This window comes from Salarias fasciatus, chromosome 6, assembly GCF_902148845.1.
Source record: "Salarias fasciatus chromosome 6, fSalaFa1.1, whole genome shotgun sequence".
NCBI lineage: Eukaryota > Metazoa > Chordata > Actinopteri > Blenniiformes > Blenniidae > Salarias > Salarias fasciatus.
Genome location: NC_043750.1, coordinates 9742609 through 9758857, shown reverse-complemented (window position 1 = coordinate 9758857; position 16249 = coordinate 9742609). Strand labels below are relative to the sequence as shown.

Below are 16249 nucleotides of genomic sequence, written 5' to 3'. Positions count from 1 at the left end.
AAGACTGTTTTTACATTTCCAAACCCATCAGGCTGGATTATATCAAATGTGTCCTCAAAAACATCCAAATATAGTTTAGTTGATATGAGAAGCTTAAAACAGCTTCTACGTGTGTCCAGAGGATTTTTTTACTATTTATGTCCAGATCTCTAATCTCATTAATAGTGGGGCAGATAACTGCAAATTACAGGAGAATCGTTCACTTGTGGAAACAAGTTGTGGTGGTGGTGGTGGTGGGGGGTGTTAATGGAGTGGATGCCATAGCACAGCCAGGGCACACTGGTGGCACCGCTGCTGTGAAACTCAGCATGGGGTTCGGTGTCAGCTGAATAATTTGTTTTGGTGTAGCTAAATAATGACTTTAGTGTCCCAAATACTGTCTAACAAGCCCTGCATCAGTTAGCTAGTGTTGATTTCATGTAGTTTAACATAGATGTTTAGTTAGCCAGCCGTGCCTGAATTGACAGGGTGTGCCAGCGCGGGAGAGCCGAGGGTAAAGGGGCTAACATGACTTGTTCATGGACTTACCCGGATGGTGTACAGATCGCACGGGACTTAAATGATACTGGATGAACGATCGGGCTAAGTGTAGGTCATATATTTTTCTTCCCGAACCTAGTCATATCCCATACCTTCAGTCTTGTGGAGTTGACAGCAGATGCATCAACACCCAGCTGTTCCAGGCGCTGGGCATACAAGTGAACTATGTCTGCAAGTCGGAATACTACAGGACCCTTACCAGATCTGAAGGTTTCCAATAGATATGTGACTAGCTCAGAGAATGCCTGTGGGTGGGCATCCTCTTCGGATGCATGCTCCTGTTCCAGTCTCTTGGTGGCTCTGAGGTATGACCTCTCGCTATTGTACAAGTCTGTCAAGGATGCAACATGGTATTGGAAATCCTGTGCAATAGCATCTCCACCACTGAGTCTTGCAAGAAGTTTTCCATCATTTAAAGTTTTTGCACATTCATTTACTCTCTTATTGAGATTCATAGTCATAACCTGTCTTGTGAGTTCACAGGATGGAGCTTCTTAGTCACAAATGAAACACATTTTGGCACAGTATCACCAAAGTTGTTGCCTCATGTTCAACAACACTAAACTAGAGAGAGCCACAAAAAGAAAAACAGAGTGCTCAGCCAGTGGAATGCCAGACCAAGCTGCGTAGAACTCGCCTTAAAGGCCAAATGTGTTTCATTTGTAACTAAGAAGCTCCATCCTGTGAACTCACAAGACAGGTTATGACTATGAATCTCAATAAGAGAGTAAATGAACGTTAGGCTCTTACCCTTGGCTTGGCTCTCCTGCACTGGCACACCCTGTCAGTTCACAGCTGGCTCACTAAAACAGAGTGATGGACTAGTGGTAGAGCATCCACCTCACAATCGGGAGGTTGTGGCTTCACACCTTAGCCGGGTCATACCAAAGACCTTAAAAAAGGTACCGACTGCCTTCGAGCCAGGTACTCGGTATATATAGAATGGGGTAGGGGGTCGAACACACAGAGCCACCAGGGATCTAACCCCCCCACTGTAGCTTCCACTACTCACAGTAGCTGTGTGGCCTGGGGTTACAAAACGGAGATAGGCGCCGCCCAACGCACTTGCAAGGGAGACTTTGACTTGGCTAACTAAACATCTATGTTAAACTACATGAAATCAACACTAGCTAACTGATGCAGGGCTTGTTAGACAGTATTTGGACACTAAAGTTATTATGTAGCTACACCAAATAAATTATTCAGCTGATACTAAACCCCATGCTGAGTTTCACAGCAGTGGTGCCACCAGTGTGCCCTGGCTGTGCTATGGCATCCGCTCCATTAACACCCACCACCACCACCACCACCACAACACCCCCACCTCACACCCCCGCCCCCAACAACCACCACCATGCACACACTGCATCATGTCAAGTCCAACTTGGAAGCCTTGTACAGAAAGATGCTGCACGTACTAAGGTGGACCTCTAATTTAACAGAATATTAGGATTCTGGGACCGATATATGGTACAAGGAAGCCTGTGAGTAAGTCCATGGGTCCAAATTTGGATTCTACGTAGTGATAAATGTACGATTTGACACCAAAATCATTCAAATAGGATAGGTTTATGCAATTTTATTGCGAAATGCAATGTTACTGTATATTAAAGGGCGGCCATCTTGAAGAATGGCCGCCCGCCATCATGAAATTTTAGGTGGCTAACGGGTTTTGTCAAAAAAGCAATGCCCAAGGAGCATGTGTGCCAATTTTGGTGCTTGTTTCCACAAGTGAACGATTATTGCAGTTATCTGCCCCACTATAATGCATGATGTGGAGTTTTTTTTTAAGTCATTTTCATAAAAACAGAAAGAAAGTCAAACAGCCCTATTTGTTTTTATCATACACATGATCCTTGAGATCTGATGGTTTTCCCCATATTTTTTAACCATTAAGAGACTATCACAATTAAAATTTTAGAAATGCTTCAGAGTTTTCAATTTTTAGGTTTAAGGTGTAGAAATAACTGATGATACAGTTTATTTTTGTAATGATTTGTCAGTTTTTGCGGAAACACCCCTACATCCACACAAGCTAAGTGGTGAAACGTTGAGAACAGGTTTAGAAATTCTAAATAAATCTAAAAAAATAATCTTTCCAACAAGACGGTGGTCACATCAAATACCTTTTTATTCATGAATTTTGATGTAATTGATAATTAAAAAGTAAAACTACACACATCCTTTAATAGTTGAGCACATTTTTTCCCACATGTGACAAGACATTTTCCACAACACTCTTCTTGATTAATAAGAAATAATGAATAAACACAAGACAAAAGCTTAATCATCTTCCTCCCCCTCCTCTTCCTCCCCCTCCTCTTCGTCATCACCATCATCGTCCTCTGCTGACTCAGGGACCCAGAGTCCAGAGTCGATGCACCTCTTCAGGTGGTATTTTCCTTCCTGCAGAGAGACACAGTGACAGCAGCTCACATCTGACTGAATCGACAGTTTTGTTGCTTCTATTGATCAGTTATGGTTTGAGGGGCAGGAGGCACACTGACCTCAAAGCCCAGCTTGTTCATGGCTTCATGCAGCATCTGAATGTTCTTCTCATCAAAGCTCCTCTGGATTTCCTGAAAGACACAGGAAACCGTCCTGACATGAAGACAGTCAGTATAACCGATCTGAACTCCGCTTAGCGGTGTGTCTCCCCCGATTCTGAACAAGTAGAGGAAGAAACCTGTTTCCAATGTAGATCTCAGCCTTTTGTTCACATTAACGTGCATAAATACCAAAACAAAAGGTGAAGGAATGATTTCCAATGTTTTTCCAATTTTCAGTGTTGTCAGTCCTGCAGAGGTGGAGTACGAAGTGAACCAACACACACCCATCAGACAGAACTTCCAGCCCGGTCCACTTGTAGTTTAGCTGATGTTTATTCAAAAAAGTAAATGATGAACATTGTGGGGATTCCCAGTTTTCTGTTCCTGGTCCAATGAAAACTGCATGTTTCTTCCTCTTCCTGTGACCTTTAGTTGTGAACTGCAGCCTTCCAGTCCAGCTAGTGCCACCATGCGTGCCACAAAAAAAAAAAAAAAAAAAAAAACCTTAATAACAGCCTGGTGAAAAGAACAAATCCAGAGAAAACTGGAGCTTCATAAAAAAGGCGTGTAAACGTCTGACAATACTGTTGTGCAATCACGGCTGCTTCATGCCGTCTGTTCATGATCCTGAAGATTCACTGGTTCCCAGCAGCACATGCTACCAGACCTGACCATGACTGTTGGTAACCGCGTCACCATTTACTGTCGTCAGTGCCCGATTTCAGCAGTAGATGATTCTCTACAACGTGTGCAACGCTATTTCACTTCCTCTTAACTGACGTGGCTTCATCGTAACTTCATGAGTAAATCAGAAAACAGAGCTCAGTTAAAGTGTCACAGCTCCACAAGTTATTGTCTGTGTGTTGATTTGCCGTTTTGGATTTTCAGACTTGTAGCTGCAGGCAGACGGACTGCTGGGTTTGATGTGAGGCTGTGGAAACACACGAGGCTGTGTTCACTCAGCCCCAGAGAGACGAGAAAGCTGGCAGGTTTTGTGAGGGAAAGTATCCAAACAAGCTCATTATCGGGATGAAGTTTGTTTGAGGCTTAACGGGATGGGATCAATCAGGAAATATTGATTCACTCTACTGAATAAATCTTTATGATAAATTATTGTATTGTGGGTTTTTTTTCGTTCATGAATGTGAAAAGTTTTAAAACGTGCTTCAACAAAGCAAAGAGTCATTTGAAAAATGAGGGATTTTAGAATTCCCTGATTCAATGCCATAACTCAGCCATTCTTTTAGTTAGTTTGCAACAACTAAACCAACTTTATTCTGTGTAAGAAAGATATACTGAACTGATCCTTCAGCATCTTCTCCTCAGGTCTGAACCTTCACACTGACAGTCGAAGCTGAAGCGACGACGTTCCGTGTTTTGGTGCTTTATACCTTCGGTAGCGATTCATAGACCTCTACAGGGTCTAGACCGCCGGGACCCAGTCTCTTCTGCCTCTCCTCCTCCTCCAGCTCCTGCATAGCGTCCTTCATGCGGGCCTGAGCGCAGCTGCGGATCCGATCCTTCAGCAGCTCCAGCTCCCGCTCGAACTCCTCCAGGTACGCCTCGTCCGCAGTCTGACCAACAGCACAAACGACAAAACGTAAACGAGAGGATTCATGGTGCTGCATTAACACACTAGGGTTCGGTACTTCCTGACCTTGATCTTTGAGAAGAACATCCTGAAGCAGCCTCTCGGGTCCACCTTGACCGTCTTCGCCAAGTCCAGGATGAACTGCATGACGATGGCTTGGTGGGCCACCTGCTCCATCAGGCCGTGTTTCTGAGCACGTTGAGAGAGAAGAAACTTTAATCTGCTGTAAACACTCCCGAGAAGAGCGTTTCTACTCACTGGCGTTCACCTCATCGATCTCGAAGTCGATGCAGATGACGACGAGGCAGTTCGCCGTCTCCTCACACACCAGATGCGGATTGTCTGACAGGTACTTCTGACTGTCGTCCCACCGTCTCAGCATACCTGGGAAACACACCAGCACATCTGGAACACGGCTTCCACACTGAGAGGCAGAGGCTTCAAGTTTGACAGAGGTCATTGACAATTAAATGTTTGATTTTTTTAAATGTTGGATATTTTTAGATGATTGGTTTTCAACGTGTCAGAGCTTTTTGGGGTGATGTAGCAGGAGGAAATATAGGAGGAGCAAAGTTTTTTCTCTATAATTAGTTAATTATCAAAATATATGTCTGCACAGGAAGAAGTGTAATAAAGGGAAATTAGATCAATATCATCTGAGTTACAATAAAAAAACAAACCCACAACTGTACCAAATATCTAACTGACTGGAGAATAGTTTTTCTTTTTTTATTGGCTGGCAATCAAAACAACCACCATATCATATAACGTGAGAAACTTTAAGCCAACAGCTTCACAGTAGCTCAATGGTTGCAACATTATGTTCATGCTATTTTGTGAACTTGTCTTGTCTCGACTGCACTGAAAGATTAGAATTTGATCCAAAACTCCAAGACAGACGATGCAAAAAAACAGAAAACCCTGACCAATCCAGAACAGAAACAGTCCCTTTTCAAATCAGTGTAACACAACGGCTTGTATTAACATACAGCAAGGGGTGGGAGTTTATAAACTTGTCTTCTTCCCACTCCTTTTCGAGGTACAGACAAGAAATCTTTCTATAACACACTTCTTGCTCTAATGCTAATAACTTGTTTCTGAAGAAATGTTGGAAATAGTACAGTACAGTTTGTTTGTTTTCTTGTTTGTTTGTTTTTTTTGGTTTACCAAATGTGGCTCTTTTGTATGGAATATTGTACAGTACATTTTTAATTTATTTTTGTATTTTTGTAACTTGAAATAAATTCATTCATTCATTTGTTCATTCAACTTTTGATATAACCTTCATATACTTGAGCCTGAGGAGGGTTTGGAAAAGGATCACAAATAATTTCAATTTTACAGTAATTCAATGTAAAACTTGAAAATTAAATAGAATCATCAATGACTCATCGAGATTTACACAACTGCCTTGTGTTTGTCCAGGACTGAATGCTGAAGAAATTCTCCGTAGAGAATCACAGACTTTCCTGACGGGGTCTTAGGCTGGACACTGGGCTGTGCTGCTGCCGGCCAGCTTTGAGGTAGGTTGCTCAAAGTTATCTTGAATGAAGCCAGATGACAATCGGATTTCCTGAGTTTGTAGAAAACACTTTGTACTCCAGGCCTCAGGAGAAGTGAGGCATGCTGGGGCAAAGCCACCAGTCCGATCAGAGAACATACCAAAGTGTTTGATTTCTTTTGCATATTTCTCCACAAAGGTCTTGTGTTTTTCCACTTTCCCCTGCTGCGTCTCCTGCCTCGTTGCAGGCTTGACATTGACGACACTCTAGAAAAATAGAAGACAGACTAATCAAGGCTCAACAGTTTTTTTTTTTTTATCCAATCAGGATCTCAGTGCTCTGCATTACCTTGCTGAAACCTTCTTTGCTGAGAGTGTCCACGTTCCAGGGCAGTTTCTTTTCTTCTCGCCGGTACTCCTGTATCAGTTTCTCGAAGGACTTCTCGTCCTTCCTCAGCTTCTTGACCTGGGCCTGGACGCTCTTCAGCTCGGCGTCTCTCTCCTCGTCCGCCCCTCCCTCCTCTCTCTCCTCTTCCAGGTGCTTCAGGTGTGCCTGGGCCTCCTCCAGCAGCCTCTTGCAGTCTGCAAAGTTGCTTTCCAGGTCTTCACCCCTCTGCTGAAACTCGGCCATTTTCTCCAGACGAGCCTTTTGTGGCACCACAGGGGAGACGGAAACAAGAGATGAAGGAAAGTGAATTTATAACCTGCTCAGAAGTGAGACATGTAGGGATTAAAAAGGGATCTCAATCATTCCAGAGACTCAACTTGTTTGATGGTTTAATAAAGTCTACATTCGTAAATCTACATTCACGAACTGAAAAGAAGCCGTGATCCTGGACCGGGTGCTGCACAGCTGCTGCAGCAGCACAGAACAGCGGCGCTATCTGGACTTTCCCACGTCTCCACAGATATCAAGCCGCAGGAAAGAAAATAGGATGAGTAAAAGGCGGAGGGGCGGAAGCTGGAGGGTGTGAGTCACTGGAGAATCACTCAGTTCTGTCAAATGACAACAACGTAGGAAGCATCAGCCCAAACGGACAAGATGCTCAGACGGCTCAAGTAGTAAACGACCGCACTCCTGTTCGTCATTTATTTTATCTTCATCTACAACACACATCATCAACAGGTTTTGGTTTAATATCATTTCATGATATGGTAACGACAAGATTCATGAAATCAGGTGTGTCAAACATAAGGCCCCATGGGCCAAAACCGGCCAGTCAGGGGCTCAAATCCAGCCCAACCACCTAGAAAACTGTAAGAAAATCACTAAAAACGATTTTTTTCACAAATTTCTTCAGACAAGCGGGGAAAACACAACACTGAGACCCGAGCCTGAATGGAGATATCAGTAACTTTGTCATGAAAGCAAACTACCCTGTTGCTATTAGCATTAGCATTTTTTTTTTTTTTGTTACAAAACGCATATGGGAAAAGCTTTTTGAATACTTTTATGTATTTTGTGCCAGAAGGTTTCATTAAAATTGGCTTTATGTTGTGATTGTAGTAAGTCTTGGGAATAATTGTTTGGTCGTGTGAAAATATACATTTTCATCATGACAAAGAAAAACTTTAAAGTGTAACTTGAAGGGTTGTTATGGCACTATTTTGCCGGTCTGGCTCACTCAATGTGGTCCTAAAAAGAGTTTGGCACTCCTACGCCAGATTTTTATGTCTCCCATGTTTCCTGTTCTTTCTTTTGACTATCTCTGACAAGTGTATTTATGATTTTGACAACTTCAGGAAAACCGTTGACCGCTGCTCTGTGATCTTGTTCTGCCTTCTTTCCGGACTGATGATTTATTCTGAAGGGAGTTTTAGTTGAAGCCTCCCGGCTGGAAACTTACTGCACAACAAATCTTTGCTTCCTTATTTGAAGATTTAACCCCTAAGTGCTGCATTTTCATAAAGATACAAGGACTCTAGTATTTGTGGCACCACAGGTCACAGGTTATGACAGGTGACAGATTTCCTCATAACACCTGCTGGTCAGACTCTCTGAGTATTGACCACTCTGTCACTAACACTCACGTCTACAGGAAAGACTACTGAGGGAGCGGACTCCAGACTTGACAGGCGGTAGAAGAGTCCCTGCTGACCCGGTGTCTCATCCTGAATAAGCTCGGCGTATCCACAAACGGACTGGCGACGTCCTCGTCGTCCGACACGTAGATGTGGTCCCAGACGCTGTAGTCGATGCCGGCCGCGGCGCTCATTCTGCCCCGGCTGCTCGGTCCTCCGTGTCGGCTGGCTGCGACGCCGCTCCGGCAAGGCGAGAAGGAAAGCAAGACTTAAAGGCTACTTGGTTCGATCCTCTTAGAGGAGCCGCGGAGCCGCAAGAGGCTTAAGTAAATCCCCCATTAACTGACGTCACGCTGAAGCCAATCAATGCACGTCTTCCAGAATGCGCGGGAAGGTTCTACAATGATAATAATAGATTAAAAGGACAAAATCTATTACCCAACTGTCAGTATTGAAATGTAATTCTAGTATATTGTATTGTATAGTGCAGAGGTCTGCAACCTTTATGAGCAAAAGAGACATTTTTATGACTTTCCACACCAGTCAAGTTGATCTGGAGCTGCAATTTAACCTTTAAAATAAGGCTAATGCAGCTTATGAGGTTTTATAATAGTTTTGATGCACAAACAAAAAGTATATCTTTTAAGGTTTTAACAGCAGTTCATGATAGTGAACATTTTTATATTTAGACCTATTTTTGCACCTGATTTTAACAGTTTTGTTGCTCTTCTCAAGCATTTTTTTGTAGAAAATTTAGAAATTTTAGCCGCTTTAACCATTTTACCTGTTGGTAGGTAGTTTTGCATGCATTTTCTTTTTTCAGAAATTCTAAATATTTCCAGTTTTTAAGCTATTATATAAAATTTCTCCCCTTTTTTGTGGTTTCAGCTATTTTTCCAAATTTTACTGGTACCTTTTGTTGAATCTCTTTTGAATCAAGACTGACAAATCTATTCTAAATGTAGTCAAATGTTTATTCCCGTTTCATGTTGTGAAAGCTTCATGGAGCCACTGCAGAGAGACTAAAGGGCCACATGTGGCTGCAGAGCTGCAGGTTGCAGACCCCTGGTATAGTGGAATAGCTTGGTTGCATCGTGCTTCTTAAAGTAAATTAAGGCTTCGTTTATATTATTATTATTATTATTATTATTATTATTATTATTATTATTATTATTATTATTATTATTTCCTATTTTTGTTTGAGAAAATGTATCAAAGAAACATTCTATGGATGATCGCAGTTTGCATGGAAAAGGCAGAAATGCTGAAAATGATTTGAAAATGAGTCACTATTTGGATGCGGTTGGTTGTTTTTGTAAAGAAATCACACACACTTCTGCACACAGAGCAAGAAACATTAAGAACAGAGAGGACACAGATATTCATATCATTTGGGTTCCCGAAGCACAACTGCATTGCCCCCCCCCCCCCCCCCGTGTCAGTTTTATGAGTGAATGTCACTGACTGTAGGCCCTACAGAGACACACGTCTGCATTTCCTGGAAGCAAAATAAACTATCAGGTCATCGCAGGACAGCTTCTGAGCTCAACGTAATTTAGTTTAAGGCTATGATAACAAAGTACTTAGTAAGTAATATTTATGAAAGATGTTGGTCTCAGTGACTGCTTGATTCTTATGCTCTTTAAAGCCATTGCTTCATTTGACCCACTGTCAAAAGTACAAACCAACATATTATTTTGTCCCTGATCAGCAACTTTTTGCCATCAAAGGGAAAGAGGGCCTCAGGCACAGATGTTTCCTTTGAGAGCGTTTGCAGTCTGAAGAGCAATGATGTCTCTGGAGGGACGGACACAGTGAAAGCTTGCATGAAAATAAAAGGAAGCCTAAGATACGTGTCATCAGTTTCCACTTGTTGGGTTGTTACTCAGATGACAGTGGGGGTCGGCAGCACATGAACGCTGGAGCAGTTCATGTCCCGAGTAAACACACACACCCACACAAAAAAAAAAAACCTGACGAATTGATTTAACTTCAAAATTCAGAACAAGACACATGAACCAGCACTTCGCTACATATGAACTACATAAACATGTGAGTTCATGTAAAAATCCTCTTCCAATACATCTCTAGAAGGAGGAGCTCAGAACAACTGGAAAAACAGTCCCACTAATATTTCCACCAGGTTAAATGATTCAGTCTGAGTTCAACAAGAAACATTTAGGAGGCAATTTACAGTCACAAATTAACCTTCCGTGAATATTTTTGGAGTGTGAGAGGAAACTGAGGTACCTGAGGGAAACCTATGCATACACAGGGAGAACATGCAAACAAAAAGACCTGGCTGGCATTTGAGCCCACAGCTCATAGTCTAATGCTAAAGCTGATTTTATCACTTCAATGTGTCTCCATCTCATGTAAACTGCCGTTAAAAAATGTTCATTTTAATAAAGTTGTCAGTAATTTTACTCATTACTGTTTTCATTTCATTATAATCTAGTTTAAAAAAAAAAAAAGCACACAAGGAGGAAGCATTCCTCTGACCGCTGATTTTTCCAGTTGCTGCTTAAACTATTTGAATGTCCAGTGAGTTTATTTGCAAGCCCAGTGTAAACAGAGGCTGTGTTTCGAAGTTCCTGTGAGACCCGACAGGAGACGGACCGGTCACCCCGGCAGCCCGCTGCACAGTGGGCTGCTATCAGAATTACTGAGCCCGAATTTCACCGCTTCCAACAGAAACACGTGAAAAGGTTATCTATATTCAGCACTGAAAGATTAGATCAGCCATTCCACATGTCCGCCCTCCCTCATACCTAATCTGAAGCAAATTCCTTTCTGTCAGGGGAGAGAAGCGAGGGAGGGAGGAAGGGGAGGAGCAAAATACTTTGAGGAATGTGTTCCCTCTCCCCCAAACCCTCGGCGGTGGAGGTGGCGGTGGTGATCGGGGGGTTTCCGTAGTAAACCGGTGCATCAGAACAGACTCCAGACATCAGAGGAGGTTCAACTGGCAAAGGAGAATAAAATAAAGAGGAAATATGTCGTTATAACTTCCACTTCTTTAAGTGCTTTGGGAAATGACAGTATTGTATTTAGTTATCCGGATGTAAAAACCTTCCCTCATACGCCTGGAGATCTTTCCTGTTTTCCAAGATGAGCAAACTAAATCTTTGTTCACAGCATGATTCACATCTGCTTACATCTCAGATCTGCTAGTTTTAGATAATGTTTATGTTTATTTTCTACAAAGAAGCAGAATGACGACACCTGAGAATGTCAAATGGTGATACTCTACAAACTTAGTCTAAATTGTTAAATCTTTGCCCATTCATGGAAATTCCAGTCTGTTTCAGCTTCATAAATAATCTGTGAAAAGCAGCGACCTTTATGTGGCTACAGTTGGATTTTCACAAAATGAAATATAAGACCACAGAACTTTTTTTGTAATAATTTATTCACATTCACATAAAAAGACGACAAAAAAAGAGTTTCCTCATGACTTCCCAGTGTACAGATCTTTGTAACTTCTCATCAAGCACGTTACTAAGTAACCGCGAGCACAAACACACTTGTAGGAGGTGACAGTTGCTGGGACTCTGACTTCAGTTTGGGGGAAAAAACCTCTCTCAAATTCTAGGTGGTTTCACAAGCAGTTGTAAAGTTCAGAAAGTCACATCATTCAGGTCCGTAAAGACAGACAGACACATGTCAGCAGAGCCATATACAAAGCCATATAACACAGAAAGAGAATTTTAAAAAATCATAGACATTATTTCGCTTGAAATGCTGTCAAATCTTCATATTTACTGTGTGCACCCTGTGTAACACACTCATATGTGGAACAGCAGTGTTGTTGTGGACATTTTGTCCAGCTTATTGAACAGGACGGGTCATTTCTGTGTACCAGACTCAAAGTGGTGGAAGACGTGACTGATGCTTCTTCCTCATTGAATGATTCAGCTTGTATGCAAAAATGACTGCTTCTGCTTCATGTGCTGCTGAACTGTGTGAGTGTGTTGATTTAATTAATTATTGACAAACGACACACACTTCTTTGTGTTGTGCTGGAGCTGCAATGTGGTTACAAACCTTTCTGTTGATTCCCTTTTCCCCACGGAGCAATTTCGACGTTAAAACTCTCCCCGTGTGGCCAGATTTGGTTTTTACGCCACGCCTATCAAGAGACCGATGGTGAGAAATAGGGAGGAGAAACGCTCATGTTGGAGAAGCTGCAGCGTGAAAGTTGCAATCTAAATCTACACAGCGGTGACTGTCCATCCACATCTCACTCCTTCTGCTCTTCTTGTACACTCCCTTACGCGTCACTGGGCACAGCGATGTGCTTGGCGTGGAGCCGGAAAACGTCCTTCAGGTTGTATTGTCCCATGCGCGTGTGTTTGTAGTAGCGGCTGAATGTGAATATAGCTCCAGCGCAAAGCAGAAGCACACCTACTACGACCCCGATTATAATGTATGGAGTGATGTCCGCTGCAGAAATGAGGATAAAGAAGAAGAAAAAGAAAATAGAAAGAGATTGTTACATATCAGAAGAACGGGCAACACCAAAAATAGTCTCAATAAATTTCCCTCTCAATTTCGCACAATCTGAAAAAAAAAATGTCTTGGTTGATCGTCAGAGATCCACTCACCTTGGACGTCCACGCTGAACTCCACAGTGGCCGCCTTTGAGTTGCCCGTCACGTTGCAGACGTACTTTCCTGCATGCTCATAACCTACAGCTGAGACGGTGAGAACGTTGCCGTTGTGGCTGGCAGAGTGACCCGACGGCAGCGTCCAGGAGTACGAGGGCTGCGGGTTTCCCACCGCCGAGCAGTTCAGGTGCAGAGGGCTTCCCTTTATGAGTGTGATGGGTTGCGGACTGGCCGTGCCCTCCAGGTAAGGTCCATCTGTGGGTACCAGAAAAACGTAACAGAAGTTTTAAACAGCTGTAGATGGCGACATGGCAAAAGTGTCACAAACTTCAGAGTTAGTTTGGAGACATCTGAGCAGAGCTTTCTACAGTGACCTGTCTTTTATGGATGGATGGATGGATTTGAATCAAGATCTTAGATCAATGGTTATTGGAAAATGATCTGATAACCAAAAAGACTCACAGTAAACTGTGGAAAGAACTTCTTCTGATGGCATGATCACAGGGTCCTGCGGTCCGGCAGGTCCCAGTTCTAACTCCGCTTGACACCACAGCTTGGTGCCGTCGTCTTCTTTGGTGGTGTTGATGCTCAGAGCGAACATCTCGGTCACCGGTGTCCTCGACGTTGCTTTGGACCTGACTTTACCCAACACTGTCCTTCCTCTGTAGAAGGTCACAGTGAGGTTCTGCACAGGAGCCACTTCACGTACGGTACACTGCAGCGTGTACTCCTCGTGTTCAAACATCGGCCCGGTGTGGTTCACGATGCTGATGGACACCTGTTCCGGAGGCTCTGCAGACACAGAGAAAAGGAAAACGATGCAGACTCTCAATCGTATCCAGAGACGATCAATCCCAGCCGAGAGGAACGCATCGATACTCACGATAGACGGTTAAAGGAAGGATGGTGCAGCACTGCAGTCCGGGCTTGGCTTCATAAAAGCACACGGCAGACGTGTCCCATTCCAACATGCTGGGAACCCACCAGGTCCACGTGGCTGAGCTGTTTGTGTCTCGCTCTGTGTCTCCTACTGCTACTTCCAGCCCATTGTGGAGGCTGGCATCCTCAGTTGCAACACATTTGATAGAAATGGAGTCAGTGTACTTCACTACCAGTGTGGACGGAGTGAAAACAGGCGGATCTGGACAGTTTTCATCTGGAGGAAACACAGAAAAGACATTTCTTAAAGTTATTGAAGCAGGACACACTGTGACACCGTAGCAAAAGGAGTCAACGTTCTTCTGTGTCCACAGCCTTCATGCTACAAATAATCAGATTGCTGTAACTTAGTGGTGCACTCCTTCCGTGCACTTTTTATTTTCATTTCTTCGCTCAGAGCAATCTCCAAACTGACTATAATCTAATTTTAAATGACTTCATGGAATGACCCACAAAACTCCTTTGAATGAAGACATTTTATAAAAGTGAATCTGAATAACAAATATTAGTTGACAGTAGAAAAAAAACCTGTCATCATTAAAAACTCCTCTTCTGAGAATTCTGTCTGTTGTCCTTTTAATTGAATTAGTAACAGTGGTTTTACTCACAGCTTAAAGTGCAATTAAAGCAACGTAACACTGATGTAAGAAATACAGTATGAATTGGTAAACCTCAGTAATTCACAAAATGGACCTTTGCATGACCTGCACATCGTCTCACATGTTTGCTTACGTCGGTTAGCCACTTTAATACATTTCCTCTGCAATGTACTGAGCCTCCCCTGGAGCTGTTTAGATCTTCCCCCCCCCCCCCCCCCCCCCCCCCCCCCCGAGAAAGTCAACTCATAGACTTAAAACCCCCGGATGAGGCAGATTCTGAGCAATAATGGTGGAAAGTTAATTCAAGTTCTTGACAGTCAGAACAGACTGAGATTTACCTTCAGGCCATTTGATTACCGGGATGATTCACACAGTTAATATTGAAATACTTAACCTTGAATCAGATGTGTCTTACTGATAATCTTCTGAAGGAGGAATGAGTTTCATTCATTTATCTGGTTTCCTGGGGAAGTTCTTTTAATTTTTAACTTGTGTACCTTGCGTGGCCTGGCAGACTTACAGTATATTTTATATTAGTGGCTGCACTGGCCAAGTCTCTCTTGCCAAACAGATTTGTCTCATCTCAAGGGGACTTCCTCATGAAATAAAGCTTATAAGGAAAAAAGGGAAACTCCAATCAACGGCTGACAGAGCATGCTGGACAAAGTTCACACTCAAACATGTGGTCTGCAACTTTGAACAGGATCAAACAGAAAGAAGCCTGACAGCCTGCGGGGCCAGCAGTGGGTTCTGGCCAGCGCTCGGACATTCCTACGGATAGATGATGATATTCCAGCAGTAAGACTGCCAAGTTCATCTGCTGGCAACGTGTGCAGAGGGACTGTCAGGAGCGAGTACAGGAGCAGGAAAAGTTGCCTTTCACCATTAAAATCAAACTTTATTTATTTACCCCATTCCCACTGAGACAGTATTTTCAAAAAGTTCAAGCAAACGTGAGATCTGGATTAAATATCTTCTGAATTCTGAATATTAAAAGTCTGAATATTCAAAAGAAAACCCAAGAACACACTGTCGGTGCCGCCGATGCCCCTCACTGAGGAAACGTGTGGATCCGCCCCTGAACAACACGCAGCCTGTAAACATGAGAAATAAAGGCAACAGACCCTGGGAGAAAGAATAAACTTACTGCAGGCGAGAACGTGAACTCTGAGCAGAGCCAGCAGCGCAGGCAGAAACAGGAGCAACATGTCCGAATCTCTGGTGGGGGAAAAAAAAGGAAAAAAACAACCGAGGGTGGATCCCAGACAATCCCAGAGTGGAAGGAAAAAGAACAGTCCGGTCCTGAAGAGGCTGTTTGACAGAGAACCACAGAGTAGAGACGCTCCGGAGCTGCGGACTGTGTGTGTGAGAGAGAGTGACTGACTGAGTGTGTGAATGAGTGTGTCTGACCTCGGACCACTCTGAAATAGAAGCGAAATTGAAAGTAGCCGTTCTCGGAAGCGGGGAAGTTTGTGGGGAAACCCGGACCCGGGGTGAAAGCCAGGTTCAGGTGAATGAAGAGCAGCTCAGAATGTCACACCGCAAATTTCCCAGTGTTGAATTAACTCTGAAAGTGTTAAGCGTGGTCTCATATATACACTGTTGTAGTGTTAAATGTAAGTGTTAAAATATACACTTAACACGACAAAAGTGTATATATGAGACCACTCTTTAACACTTTCAGAGTTAATTCAACACTGGGAAATATGCACTTTCACTTTTCATTAGGCTGGGATATAAAGAAGACCACACAGCCAATGAATGAAATTCATGAGTATTTTACTAATTATGAACCTTTGAATCATTTATCAATCTTTTGTCCTGATTTTATTCAATTTCTTCTTCTTTTCTCGTGTTGTTCTTTCCTCGCTGTAACAACCAATAACGTAATAATAGCTAAC

The 16249-nt window shown here is 43.0% G+C and overlaps 2 protein-coding genes across 2 annotated transcripts; both read right to left on the bottom strand.

Annotated features, from left to right (window-relative positions):
• Nucleotides 1–2823: 2823 nt before the first annotated feature.
• LOC115389507 (hsp90 co-chaperone Cdc37-like) lies at nt 2824–8562 on the bottom strand. The gene is made up of 8 exons (XM_030092906.1): nt 8281–8562; nt 6531–6827; nt 6343–6448; nt 4949–5064; nt 4747–4869; nt 4481–4663; nt 3048–3119; nt 2824–2946 (listed from the first exon to the last, which is right to left on the bottom strand). Exons 1-8 carry the CDS (start codon nt 8395–8397, stop codon nt 2824–2826), a joined length of 1137 nt encoding a protein of 378 aa, XP_029948766.1. The 5' UTR covers nt 8398–8562.
• A 3041-nt stretch (nt 8563–11603) lies between these two features.
• LOC115390485 (intercellular adhesion molecule 3) lies at nt 11604–15744 on the bottom strand. Its single transcript, XM_030094367.1, has 5 exons — nt 15496–15744; nt 13694–13966; nt 13273–13602; nt 12808–13065; nt 11604–12646 (listed from the first exon to the last, which is right to left on the bottom strand). Exons 1-5 carry the CDS (start codon nt 15554–15556, stop codon nt 12474–12476), a joined length of 1095 nt encoding a protein of 364 aa, XP_029950227.1. The 5' UTR covers nt 15557–15744; the 3' UTR covers nt 11604–12473.
• Nucleotides 15745–16249: the final 505 nt, after the last annotated feature.

Excerpts from the sequence above, each read along its gene's own strand:
- LOC115389507 (XM_030092906.1), bottom strand. The coding sequence starts at position 8,397 with ATGAGCGCCGCGGCCGGCATCGACTACAGCGTCTGGGACCACATCTAC. Across the intron at positions 4,870-4,948 it reads TCGACTTCGAGATCGATGAG|AAACACGGCCTGATGGAGCA; the intron begins GTGAACGCCAGT and ends CAACGTGCTCAG. Across the intron at positions 2,947-3,047 it reads TGAACAAGCTGGGCTTTGAG|GAAGGAAAATACCACCTGAA; the intron begins GTCAGTGTGCCT and ends GTCTCTCTGCAG.
- LOC115390485 (XM_030094367.1), bottom strand. The coding sequence starts at position 15,556 with ATGTTGCTCCTGTTTCTGCCTGCGCTGCTGGCTCTGCTCAGAGTTCAC. Across the intron at positions 13,603-13,693 it reads CCTTCCTTTAACCGTCTATC|AGCCTCCGGAACAGGTGTCC; the intron begins GTGAGTATCGAT and ends CTGTGTCTGCAG. Across the intron at positions 12,647-12,807 it reads GTTCAGCGTGGACGTCCAAG|CGGACATCACTCCATACATT; the intron begins GTGAGTGGATCT and ends TCATTTCTGCAG.